This window comes from Plecotus auritus, assembly GCF_963455305.1.
Source record: "Plecotus auritus genome assembly, chromosome: 5".
NCBI lineage: Eukaryota > Metazoa > Chordata > Mammalia > Chiroptera > Vespertilionidae > Plecotus > Plecotus auritus.
The window spans coordinates 19,745,098-19,759,774 of NC_137776.1; the positions used below are offsets into that span (position 1 = coordinate 19,745,098).

Consider the following 14,677-nt stretch of genomic DNA (forward strand, 5'->3'; position numbering starts at 1 on the left):
AGGCAGTTAAGAGCTTTATATTTGATCTGAGATAGGTTAATTGCTTTTTCTAAGTTGGTTGAATATGGACATAAATGAATTAACTAATATTATATTTTCTTTAAATCACAGACAAATAAGTACCTGCAATTAATTGCCTACCTAGAAAAGTTATTCTCACAGCATTTTAGGAAAGGAAACTCAATTTCTGATTTTTAAAAAAATTGTGTTTGTTATTCAATCTCAAACTGAAAGTATTTAGCATGTCTCTCTGGCTACTTTATATAAAGCAATATAAATAACATTTAGGTCATGCAGCTATTGATCCTCTGAAGGACAAATGATGTCAGGCAGTACTTATACACCAAAAACATTTCAATTTTGTTTATTTCTTCAGCAATCCAACTTGATGTCAACTACCAGTTAGCCTGGCCAATATTGATATTTCATGTCAGTTCTTATTCATTATTGCAACTAGATATTGCATAAGTCAAAACTTTTAGATATAGGGTAAAAAACACCAAAGTAGGTTCTATTTGAGAAAATTGAAAACAACAACAGAATAAAAAGTTAAGGGATTTGTAACATGCTAGTTTTATTTTATAAAATATTTGAATTATTTCAATGTTCCTACATACCTAAAAATCAATTTTATGTCTTTTAAACTAATCTCATACTACAATATCCTTAAACTAATCATTTATGAAATAACCTTGTCTTAAAATAATAAAATCATTTCTGATTGAAAATTTAAAGAAAAGTAAAAGAAAAAAAAGAATTTGTACAAATAGCAAATATAAATTAATTAGAAATTACTTTTAGATATAATAAATTTATAGAGGTTTTTACCCTTTATTTCTACTTTGTTTTATTCTTAGAATTTAACAATGTAAATGACAAAGAATAGTAGATTTAAGATTATATCACCTACCCTCAAAGTTTAACTTTTAGAAATTTATACAGTTGGATAAAGTTGAATTCAAGCATGTGTAATTTTCTTGATGGTTCCATGAAAATTAGAAGTAACATGATGATGTCATATATCTTCATACTTCCTCTTTTACTATAAAATTAATAATTTGTTTTTCTATATATACATCTTTTAAATGACAATATTTTTGGCATATATGAAAAATTCAGCATGTCTTTTAACTTAGCATCTCTTTACTGAGCACTTGCCATGTCTCAAGCACAGCTCTAAATATTGAGGGTGCAGCAATGAACAATACCAAACTCCTGTCCTTATGGACTTTATATTATGGTCAGAACCAAAGAAAATAAGTAAACAAATGAATGGTCTCAAGAATAATAAATGTTATCTAACCAGAATAAATTTGGGTGAAAAGAGCAATGAGGTGAGAGTTAGGACTTATAATAGAACTAGAGGCCTGGTGCATGAAAATTCATGCACTGGAGGGGTGTCCCTCAGCCCGGCCTGCCCCCTCTCACAGTCCGGGAGTCCTCAGGGGTGGGAGGCGACCCAGCGATCAGGGGAAGGTGACGCCCCATCCCACTTCTGCTGCTGCCACTGCCCGCAGTGCAAGCCTCGACCAGCCCTGTTTACTTGAGTCTTGGGCAGCTGCCATCCGAGGCTTGCCTGCACCTCGGGCCAGCCCTGGGTGGCTTGGGGGCTGAGGGGACTGGGGGACTCCGGACACAGTTGCACCATGCACCTGTTGCCCTGGTGGGGCTGAGGGGGCTGGGCGCCACCATCCTGTGGCTGTGGGCACCGCCATCTTTGAGGGCAGCGCAGTCAATTAGCATATTCCCTCCTTATTGGCTGTGGGCACCACCATCTTTGCAACAGTGTGAGGGTCAATTAGCATTTTCCCTCTTTATTAGATAGGATGGTCAGGGAGGGACTCTGAGAGAATGCTATTCAAGAAAACCCTGCAGTGATTTTTTTAAAAATATATATTTATTGATTTCAGAGAGGAAGGGAGCGGGAGAGAGAGAGATAGAAACATCAATAATGAGAGAGAACCATCAATCAGCTGCCTCCTGCAAGCCCCCTACTTGGGATCGAGCCCACAACCTGGACATGTGCCCTTGACCAGAATTGAACCCAGGACCCTTCAGTCAGCACGCCAACACTCTAGCCACTGAGCCAAACCAGCTAAGGCCCCTGCAGTGATCTTAAGGAAAAATTCAAATAGAGGCAGCAGCAAAGACCAAGCTCCTGAGGTGGTAGAAGTGTGGCGTGATGGAGTCACAGAACGCAGGGAGAAAGCTAGGATTAGATTAAGCAGGTGAAGTATTTTACCTGTAAGAGACAACTATTAAGCTAAACTGTTACTGGTTAAAATGTGGGATGTTTGAAGCCATGTTAGCATAATCCCAAGCATTATCTTTGGCTTCAAAAATGTTTATATGTAAAAAGAAAATGTCCCACTATGGGCAAATAATAGATTCTTTGGCTGAGTAATACCTTTTTTTTTTTGTTTTCTTACCCCATAGCTATTGGCATAATTCTTGGTACAGAGGTAATCAATAAATAGTTATTGATAAGGAAATATCAAAAGTTCCCTGCAGATCAGAACCCAAGGGGCATTTAAAAGAGTACATAGTTAAGACAATGTTTGCTGTGACAGGAATACATTTATTTTATGCTATTGATCTTAAAATATTATTTCCAAATTTAATACACTTTGCTGACTTCCCATGTTTATTCTGAGCATAGTACTGCCAAAAATAGTTCAAAATATATTTATTACTTTTATAAAAATATGATATCATTGCTCAGAACTTTTGGCCATTTAAGCAAGTGGTCTTCCAATACAACTGTCTCATTTAAACAGTTTTCCAAGGACAAAAATGTTCTAAATAATATCACAATATCAATATAAAAGTATACATTTTCTCTAGTCATGATTAATTATAGTCAGTCTAAACTTGCATGTGATTGAAAATGTTTGAAATACTACAGGTATAACAGCCTGAGTTTTTAAAGAGATTGTTTTACTTATAGATATAATGTCTAATGTACCATCCATTATCTCTGAATCACATAATTAGAGCACAAAGAATTGTCACACCAATTTACTCAAAAGCATAATTACATGATAACTTGATTATCCCCGTTAATGTAATTTTCCCCACTTAATTGCGTGTTCGTGGGTGAATGTGACCCTGTGAATCATACTTCAAGAAGTGGCTGCTGGTTAACGTGAACACCACAGGCAGAGCCGAAGAATCTGCCCTGCTCTTCAGAAATGTCATTTGTGTGTGCAGCGTGGCCCTACAGGGAAGATGCTTTCAGAGTTCCCTCTCCCCACACATGGTCTGCAATTTCCACTGGCAGATTTCACAGCGGTCTTCGGGCCCAGCATGTCCATCACCACCATGCTCTGCCTCTCATCCCACCTCAGTTCAGCAGCTGTTTTAAAAAACGCCAGTCTGCCGAAACGGGTTTGGCTCAGTAGATAGAGCATCAGCCTGCGGACTGAAAGGTCCCAGGTTCGATTCCGGTCAGGGGCATGTACCTTGGTTGCAGGCACATCCCATTGGGGAGTGTGCAGGAGGCAGCTGATCGATGTTTCTCTCTCATCGATGTTTCTAACTCTCTATCTCTCTCCCTTCCTCTCTGTAAAAAATCAATAAATATATATATATAAAAAAAAAAACCACGCCAGTTTTCCAACTAAGGAAATATAAGCTGCTATGTTTAGATTGCATTCAGAGACCAAATTTTATTCTATTTTTCCTAAAGTATTCAAGTTTAAATACTCATTTGTTTTAATAGTTTGCAAATACTCCTTGACTTGTACTTGGGTGGTTGGGAAGCAAAAGATCCCTTTGTTTCTAACTTATATGCTGGTTGCATCTACATTTTGCTGCACCTCAACATAAGAAAATTAAGACCACAAAGATGGGGCTTAATATGGGAATTGAAAAAAGGTGTTCAAAATTTCTCTCTTCTTAGGCCGAGGGGTAGAATTTTTTCTTTAAAATAGTTGTTTTTCAGTTTACATATTCAAATACAAAATTACAAAAGAAACCAAATCATCAAATTATAGATGAATTTGCTATTATGATGGGTTTTTCATATCTAAAAATAATAAAAATAGACTGTGCGTTTGTGGGTTTGTAACTTTTCTTTTTCCATCCTGAGGATAAAGTTTCATATCTTCAAGAAAATATTGTTTAGTGAAAAAAAAAAATAGTTTCTAAAAAATTCTGTGCCAGCAGAAGCACAGCCTAAAGCAATAGTTTTTAGAAAGGCTATGAATTTTAGTGAAATATATATAGCTTAACCTCTAACCTATCTTTATGAATCAAACTGTAGATTTTTAGAATATGTTATCTAATCACATCCATATAGCTACAGCCAAATATAGCTTATCATCATAAACTTGAACCTTAGTAATTTAAACATTATGATGATACAAACCAATGCATAAATTATCATTTTTATGTATATAGAACTGCCCTGATTTCATGCAACTGCACTTATGTACATATTAAAAGAAAATAAATCTATTACAGTTTATCCCAGCAATGTTATTACAGTACACACTATATTAATCAATAATAATTGGCCACTTTAAAAGAGACTTCTGCCAAATAGAGTAATCCTTAGGTTGCTATCACAATAAATAAAACAGATTTAACAGTATTTGTATGGGTCTACATATAATATATTCTGCAATGATTAAGGAGCAGAAGGACAAAAGGGAAAAGGGACTGCAATGAAGAAGTCATTAAGGTGCTGTTGCTATCTTTGCTAGATGGTTTGTTTTATTTCACCGTGAAGAGGTAAAATATATATATATATATATATATATATATATATATATATATATATATATATATATAGAAAGCTCTAGCTAAGCACTTTAGAAATGATTATTTTGAAATTACTGGAAATATGAGTTTGTACCCTGTTCCTAGTAAGCACTTTAGGAACTTTAGAAATGATTATTTTGAAATTACTGGAAATATGTATTTGTACCCTATTCCTAGTAAGTACTCTATAAATAATTTGTGGGACTGATGTAGGTAAATAATAATAATAAAAAAAGAATCATAACTTTTTCCAACCAGGAAAGAAACAGATACGACTAGATATTTTTGGGGTGTGTACCTATGTAAGCGGCTCACATGGACATTCAGGTTCTGAGCCCCTCACTGGCCTCTGGTCACTGTGAGAAGACTAGTACTTCTCTAATTTGCATCCCCTGCCTCGCCCCCTTCATTGCTCTGGGAATATAAAAGGACTGCTTTTCTCCCCTGATAAAGGACAGCAGATTAATGAATTTAAGTGCCTGTATCATTAAAATTGTCATCCCTGGTATACTACTAAAAGTGCGGGAGCAATTGCACCTAGCTTTCACTCTCCAGGAGGTCCTGTGATCTCCAGTTTTTTAATGTAAATTAATGCAAAAGCTGCTCCAACAGTATCACATACTATTCACTTCAAACTCCAAATAGAATGTTCTGTTACTTGATTTGATCAATAGAAAGAGCAGAGAAGCAGTAGGCTGAGCTCAAGTTAACAAACAGAATAGTGGTCCCTCCAGGGATGAAGGGTTTGGGGAAGAAAACACTGTGTGTTGAAGAGGAGATTTCACCTACGTCTACTTTATTCTTACCTATGTATAGAAAAGCCTAAGCGCCAGTACGACCAGTCACTGACCACCAGGGACAGACACTCAACACACAGGATCGGGCTCCCTCCTGTCTGGATCAGGCCTGCGGGGATTGAGCCGTAACCAGCTATCCAACATCCCCCGAGGGGTCCCGGATTGTGAGAGAGCACAGGCCAGGCCTAGGGACCCCACTGGTGCACGAAGCCTAGTGTATAAATATTTATAAAATGTAGTTGCAGGACATTACATTTCATTTCACATTTCATTTAGGAGGTTTATAAATTACTTTGAGCAAGATGACTCTATCACTCATTAAGGTCTAGGATCACGTCTTATTCTTTTCTGTCCTGCATCTTTCCTGTCCTCTCTCCCTCTCTCTCCCTCCCCACACTCCATCACCTGGCACTAGGCCACTCTAACAGGGAATGCTTGCCTGGTCAATAGTTAATAAATGACAAGTGATTCTATCAGAGTCCTTAAAAAAAGAAGTGTCATCATCTTTTTTGTTTGTTTGTTTTGTTTTTTCATTTGTTAATCTTCACCTGAGGATATATTTCCATTGATTTTTAGAGAGAGTGGAAGGGAAAGGGAAAAACAGAAACATCCTTGTGAGAGAGACACATGGATTGGTTGCCTCCTGTATGTGGCCTGACCCGGGCTGGGGATCCAGCCTGCTCGTTCAATTTGTTCTTTGCTAGCACATATTTGTTGATGTATGTTAAAGTACTGGTAGTTCTTTCAGGTGTTCTGCCTCCATAACAGAATATGCACTTGAAGTGCCTAAGTACTATTTCATTGGATTCCATTCCCCAAAGCATCTAAGTCAAGGCATGCAAAATATTTTTCTCCTTAAGAGCTTAAAAGCTTGGACACTTAATTCAGTTTGACTGGGTTTGAATCCTGGGTCTGTTTTGCTAACACGATGACTTTGGGCAAGCTTTATAACATTGCAAGTCTTTTATTTCTCATCTGAATAATAGGGCCATATAATTTGACTTTAAAGATGAAGGATTAAATGAGATAATAAATATAAATCCCTTTAAACAAGTTATTGTGATTATGTAGCGAAGTGTTGTATATTGTAGATGATAAGTAACTATTTTTGAGATGTCAAGCTTCCATATACCTGGGATATGATTGGTGATATAAATTATCAATGCCTATTAGATTGACAATAGCATAGTAAAGAATTATGTACTGACATCAGCAACCTCATCTACATCTTTCCAATGCTTTACATTCCCTTCTTTTTTAGCCTTAAACTTGAGCATTCCCAAATTTTACTTTCTATTCCCATTCGAATTCCATATTTCTTTGCCTTATTTGTGCCATTAGAGTACTGAGGAAAGGGTGTAATGAGCTAATCCTTAACACTGCACAGGCCTGTCCTAAGAGACACACTAATGTATCAGTATACTAAAAGTGTTTGAAATACTAATTTTTCTGCTAATGAGCCTAAACATTTTACTATAGTTATACCTTAATACCAAGTTGCAGGTCATTACCTTCACATATTGAAAGCAGCTGATGTTTTAGGGCTTAATGTTCCTGCCATTTGCTTGATGAACCCTCTTTCTTGCCCATTTTACATAGTAGAATTTTAAGTTGTAAAATTAATACTTGACAGGTATTGTGTATGATGTTTTGATTTCATTATTTATTTATTTAAAATGTTTTTCTGATGATAACAATTAATATATGCTAACTCCATTAAATTTGAATTTTAAAAATGCTAAAAGGAACAAATAAAAAATGATTTATCCTACCACCTAAAGATAATCATTTCTGATTTGTTCCCACCACTCTGATTTTCAACATATGCTTACGTGTGTATCAGAAAGTATAAACAATTGTGTTTTCTGCTTCCTTAATTGAACTGCATATGTATGTTTTCCCTTGTATTAACTATTTTTGGAAATGCCATTATAATAGTTAAAATAATAATGTTTTTTATTTTTTAATTATATTTTTTATTGATTTCAGAGAGCAAGGGAGAGGGAAAGAGAGATTGAAACATTGAATCATTGATCACCTGCCTCCTGCATGCCCCACACTGGAGATCCAGACCACAACCTGGGCATGTGTCCTGACTGGGAATCAAACCATGACCTCCTGGTTCATAGGTGGATGCTCAACCACTGAGCCATGCTGGCCAGACAAAATAATAGTTTTGTTATGTAATATAATTAAAATGTGTATGTATTTATACATGCATGTCTATTTATCTATCTAGGCCAGTGGTCGGCAAACTCATTAGTCAACAGAGCCAAATATCAACAGTACAACGATTGAAATTTCTTTTGAGAGCCAAATTTTTTAAACTTAAACTTCTTCTAATGCCACTTCTTCAAAATAGACTCACCCAGGCTGTGGTATTTTGTGGAAGAGCCACACTCAAGGGGCCAAAGAGCTGCATGTGGCTCGCGTGCCGCAGTTTGCCGACCACGGATCTAGGCATCCATTGAAAATCATTTTTTTTACATTTCTACTGCTTCAGCTTATAAATAATATTGTGAGAACCATCTTTTTGACACGTATTGATCTGAGTTATTGACTTATTTAAATGTATCCTAATGGGGAAATATATTCAACATATGCAAACATTTAGAATATATTATGGTATAATTTTCAAGAAATAGAATAGAATATTATTGTTAAAATCACAGACTCTGAAGTCAACCAGACCTATGCTTGAATTCTCTCCCCAATTCATTCTCTCTGGATAATTTTAGGAAAGTCACTTGACCTCTTTAAACCTAATTTTTCTCATCTGTAAAATGGGATTATTGCACCTAATAAAATATCTCTAAAAAACATTTTACTTGAAGTCTATCTTTCTTCATTTAGGTTTATCACATAACCATAGCTAGCCATTGTTTTTCTTACCTAAATAAGTTTTAGATAAATAATTTGTTTTTCGCCAGGTGGTCCCTTTCCTACATCTCTCCTCTCCACCTCTAGATCCCCCAAACTCCAACTATGCTGTTCAGATGAGCAATATTCTAGTATCTTCTAGTGCCCTTTGGAAGGAGATTTATTAGTAGAAGGGCTTTCATGTTGCATGAGAGAGGAAGAGGGACATTGGGTCTTGAGGATATGCCAAGTTTTTGGTTCTGTATTCTCTATATTGTTAGCTATTGATTTCTTTCTAAGTGATTCAGAACAATCATGGTTAGAACTAATATTTACTCCAAGAATGTTATGGAAGGACTTGGACTAAAGTAAAACTAGGTAAGCTCCATTGAGGCATTCATCATCTCTTGGTTTCACCAATATTTTTTGAGGTCTACACTGCCATAGGCACTGTCTCTGCCTCATTGGCTAACTGGAAATTCAGTTAATTTGTTCCTTCACCACCAAATATCTATTAGTTATCAAATATGAACACAAACTTATTTCTATCACTTAATAAGTTATTATATTTATTTTACCTACTGTATACTTTGCCATGGCTCCTAGCTATATTGGGAAATGGAAAAATCTGGCTAAATGGTGTTATTCAAAATGGTCTAAAATAATATCTATTCTTTTATTAATAAGCATTTAGCACAGCACTTGATTCACTTAAAACACTTAATACGTAATATTATCAAATACTTTAACATTGGTCATTTGACAACAATAAAAGTAAAATGTAAAAATGTTAAAAGTATTTAAATACTTATTTTCACACCAAGAGTGATTGAAATATTTATGTGTATTTTCTCACATTGTAATATTCAGTGGTATATAGCACACTTTAAGATTATCTTTAGTTTATAGCATCCAGAAAATATAACTCAATCAAGTCCATAACCTGCCTTTGATGTAAACTGCTTCTAAATCAAATATATTCTGTTCTGTGAATTGGAAAAAAAAACTTTTTTCCCTTCTGAAAGATGTTTAAAAGCCCTTATATCTGGACAGATTTTTTTCTAATTTCTAACATTAATATTTCTGATAATCCTGATAACTTTCCTTCTGAAAATTAAATTCACTGATTCTTTACAATTCTTACATTACATGTTTACATATCTGAAAACATTCCAAGTTCTCCATGTTCCTTTTAAGTCATAAAAAAGATTAAGCATCCCCTTTATGAACCTGGGGACAAAGTTGTTGTATTGCTTCACCTGTGATTACAATAATTTTATTTTTATTTATTTTTTAAATATATTTTATTGATTTTTTCAGGGAGGAAGGGAGAGGGATAGAGAGTTAGAAACATCGATGAGAGAGAAACATTGATCAGCTGCCTCCTGCACACTCCCTACTGGGTATGTGCCCACAGGCCGATGCTCTATCCACTGAGCCAAACCTGTTAGGGCACAATCATAGAATTTTAAAACTAATGGCATTTGTTGCATTTCTGGTACGTTTAGGGAAAAGCAGAGTCCACTTGGAATGTAACATAAGCACATTTTTAAGAAAAGGGATAGAAATCAAGGAGTAAATGAGAAAAATTATGTGAGCTAATTAAAAATGGTAAGAAGGAGAATTGTACAATAATCAAGTTATTATCTTTAACATTTTAGAATATTTAGGAAGAAAATGAGTATACATTTTACTTGACATTAAAAAAGTAAGCCAAAGCTGAAAGAGATACTGTATATTAAATGGCAAACAGTATACTGATATCATAAACATCATTTATAGGCCTGATGTGGCCAATACTCTTATTTAATTGCTGAGTAGAGAGAATTTAGATGGCAGAATGATGAGAATGAATATATATTATGAATCGCTGGAGAACAGAAACCCCTCTTACTCATCACTATATCCTGGTTTCTGACAGGAAGTAGATGCTCAGTAAACATCTGAGAGGCCAGCATGAGGAGTGAATAAACCTTGAGCTTGGACCTGGTACATCCATGCTGGTGCTTCTACATTGGGAAAATACCTGTTCCTGTTTCTATAACACTTGAATGCATTCACCCTTCCTTTTGTTTTTCATCTCCTTTATCCAATTACCTTCACCCTTATCCTAACACATATAACCCAAAAGCCCCAAAAGTGTCCAGTAATTTTATCTAAATGGCCACAACAGACACTGTTTCCTTGCCTTCAGTTTCAGCTGGCCCTAGTGATTCTACCTTCAGTGATTAAAAACTCTTATTTTGTTGCGTTTGTTTTCCTACCTCTGTTTTTTCACTCTACTTGAGATATTAAAGTATTAGTACTAATTACAGCATATAAAGTAAGGTGCCCCCCTTTTAGTACAATGTTTTCATGTATATAGTTTTTAGGTGTAGATCACATATATGACACAGGGTATGGCAAAAGTAGGTTTACAGTTGTGAGTACATGAAACACAGAGTTTATTCTTGTGTTATTATTTATAAATAATTGTATTATTTTTCATACAAATAACTGTAAATCTACTTTTTAACCCCACCCAACATGATATGTGTATATGTCCATAAACTACATGGGTGTGTGTATTTTTGTTTTACTATATCTTCTGATATAATTAAATTAGTCAAAATGAATGATTTCCTAAAACATAATATTCCAAAATGTATTATATAATTTTATATAGTATTTAAACTACTATTTTATAGCAACATTATGTTTCAGACAAAGGTATAATGAATAACTTTTAGTTTAGAGGAATGTATTCTTGTGGATTTAATAAAATTATAACACGTATCTCTTTTGTGTGTGAGTTACTACATATTTTTATATATATGTAAATACATTTCTTTTTTTTATATTCTTTAAAGGGTCACATGATAGCATCCTGCGATTCCTGTGGGGTCACAAAACTATGGGACTTTCGGAAACTCTTACCAATTGTGTCCATTGATGTAGGTCCAAGTCCTGGCAATGAGGTGAACTTTGACTCATCAGGTAGGATTTTGTTTAGTACTTGTGACCAGTCTAACAACTTTAGTTTTTAGTTTTAGTTTTAGTTTCCACTTTAGTTTTTTTGGTGTTTTCTCCTATGTAAATTTGTGTTTACTGTTATATTAGAATATATTACGTTATATTTCATTACATTTTGTATCATATGTCAGATTATGAAAACATTTATCTTATATGTGAAGGAAGGAAAATAGAGAAGGTAAGTGTGTATAAATGTATATAACACAAGTTCCTAGCAGCACCATGTAAAACCTTGGAGCCTATATCCCTTAAAGTCTCCATCCAAGGTAAGTAAATTGTTTTTTCTGAAGGCAAAATGGCTGAGAGTAAAGAAGAACAAAAGGTTGGCAAGATAAAATGAAAACATTTTAATGGAATAATTTAAATTTGCCAAATTACCCCAGATTCTTTAGATTTTACAATTTATTTGTAATATATGTATATTCATCTTACCGCTGCAATTATATGCTCTGTACAATTATTTGATTGTGCTTATCCTTGCTGATGATAAATAGTATAACAACTGATATGAACACACAGTAATTCCAGTCATCTATTTAGGTTAAAATTGCAGTTATATTTTTATTTTTAATTATGGCCTTTTCTAAGTAAAAATGTATATATGTTATTGGATAATATAACTTTCCTTTGCTAGTGTGATACGTGTTTTAATTTTTTTTAAGTTTTGAGAATTTTTAAAATATTTGATAGTAATTGTGGTAGATAGACAAAGTTATAGAGATAACTATTTTAGATGAAGAAATATATATAATGTTTTATTTAAAAATAGTCCATATTAATTATGTAGTCCAGAAAGTTTGTAGTAATTATAGAGACATACGACAATTATGTGTTTTTTGAGACTGGTTTCATGATATTCCCATCACACAGCTGAGATTTAGAATATAGTAAGTTTGCCTTCTTAAAAAACTTTAAGTTGTGTTCCTGTTACAGATTAGTATATGAACCATGCTAATAAGAATGACTTCTTTAAAAATGTTTTAGACAGTAAGACATTTATGGTCCACTAGAATTCAAAAATATTTTTTTAAATTCTGTACAGAATAATAAAAGATCCCCAACTATGAGAATTTCATTTTATAATGTGACAGCCTATTGATTTAAATTTATATTTTCAATAGACAAATTTTACCTTGACATCATAGTGCTAAAGGAGTTTTAATTTGGTTTTCACAAACATGTCACATCCTTAAATCCCTTTGTATTATGTGAGCTAGCATCTAAGTATTTATGTCCTTGAATTATGAACCCTGAAATTCCAAAACTTTTATTTATGCTTTATAATAATATAAATTAAAGGTGTTTTAAAATGCTGTGCAACTAATAATAGATATATATTTTACTTTCATTATTAAAAATGTCTCCACTTGCTTTTTACTGTCTTTGTCATACAGCCTGAAATTTCTTCTCTATACTTAGTCAGGTAAACCTGATTTTAAATGAATATAATACCAATCTTATTATCATACAACAATGTCATCTTAAAGTCTTTAGAAAAACAAACCTATTTTTTTTCTCCATGACAATTATTTTTAGGTAATTCACTAATATTAAAGTATGAGAATCAGGGGCAGAACAATAAGAAACTTAAAAGTCAAAGAGTTTAAACCAGGGACCCTGTTAATGAAACCACTTCATCAGTTTGAGGACATAAATTTCTCTTTTAAATTAAATTTCTTGGGGTAACATTGGTTAATAACATTATACAGGTTTCAAGTGTACAAATCTATCATACATGACATGTATGTTGCATTGTGTGCCCACCACACAAAGTAAAATCATCTTTCATCACCACATATTTGGCCCCATTTACCCTTTGCTACCCTTCTATCCCTTTCCCTCTGTTGTCCGTGTCTACGAATTTCAGTTTTATATCCCACATATGAGTGAAATCATATGGTTATTAGCTTTTTTTCTGACTGACTTATTTCACTTAACATAATATTGTCAAGCTCCATCCATGTTATCACAAATGGCAGTATTTCCTCTTTTCTTATGGCTGAGTAGTATTCCATTGTACATATGTATCACATCTTTTTATCCAATCATCTATTGAAGGACACTGGTTGTTTCCATGTCTTGGTCACTGTGAATTGTGCTGCATAAGTGCAGGGGTATGTAATCAAAACATTGAATACTTGAGGGCATATAATTTCAACTTGACCTTCCTATCCCTTTGACCATTACTTTAAGAAACATACTATAACCTCATCAGACAAAAAAAAACAAAAAACAAAAAAAAACAGAAAAGAAAGAAAGAAAGAAACATACTATAATTAACTTTAATTCTGTTTGAAAATTTTAATGTCCTGAGCCTTTTTCTCATTTAATAATGATAAATTTGTGCTTCTGTTGTAGATATTTAAATGGTAGAGATTTTAAAAGGTTGAAATTATCAAAGGTTGAAGGAACAAAGGAGAGCAAACACAAGCTCTAATGAGGGCTTGAACAGAGACCTGAAAATCACAGTCAAATACCAGAAATTATGTTCATTTTTAGGAAGTAAAGAAGTGTAAGTCAAGAGCAGAACAAAATCAAAATAAGGATAGGGATGCATAGATCTCTTCTAATATGCATTTACTCAGGAAAAATATTTATTTGAAAGATAGTACAACAAAATTATATCGAAAATATTTGGACTGTGAGGATAAGATCATGTCTAATTTAATAAGCTCAAAATGTACTTCTATTTGACATACTTTTATTTACAATCATTTTTCATAAGTGCAGGAATAATTAACACTGTTGACAAGAATTAACATTTATTGAGGACTCACATTAGTTGTGTCAACTCATGTTTCCAGGTTGAAATTCTGACAGAATTAAATTGTGCTGTTATATACATCTAGGACATTGTCACAACTTTACTCTGAGACAGATTCTGGTCTGCTGCCTCAGCTATGTCCTTGAACCTGAGAAAAAGTCATTTAAAACATACATGTAATGTCATCATCTATATATCCTATCTAATAAAGAGGGAATATGCTAATTGACCCTCACACTGTCACAAAGATGGTGGCGCCCACAGCCAATAAGGAGGGAATATGCTAATTGATTGCCCCGCCCTCAAAGATGGCGGTGCCCACAGCCAATAAGGAGGGAATATGCTAATTGACTACCATGCCCTCAAAGATGGCAGCGCCCACAGCCACAATATGGTGGTGCCCAGTTCCCTCAGCCCTGCTGGGGCGGCAGGCACACGGCAAAGCCGGGCCCGCCCCTGGCGGGCCTGGCCACTCTGCGTG

At 34.3% G+C, this 14,677-nt stretch overlaps 1 protein-coding gene across 1 annotated transcript in view; it reads left to right on the forward strand.

Moving 5' to 3' along the window:
* LOC308248923 (sperm-associated antigen 16 protein-like) overlaps positions 1-14,677 on the forward strand; it is a 627,414-nt gene that overhangs the window by 413,277 nt on the left and 199,460 nt on the right. Inside the window, exon 7 of the mRNA XM_080669397.1 lies at positions 11,270-11,396. Coding sequence (XP_080525523.1) covers positions 11,270-11,396 — 127 coding nt within the window. The remainder of the gene's footprint in view (positions 1-11,269; positions 11,397-14,677) is intronic.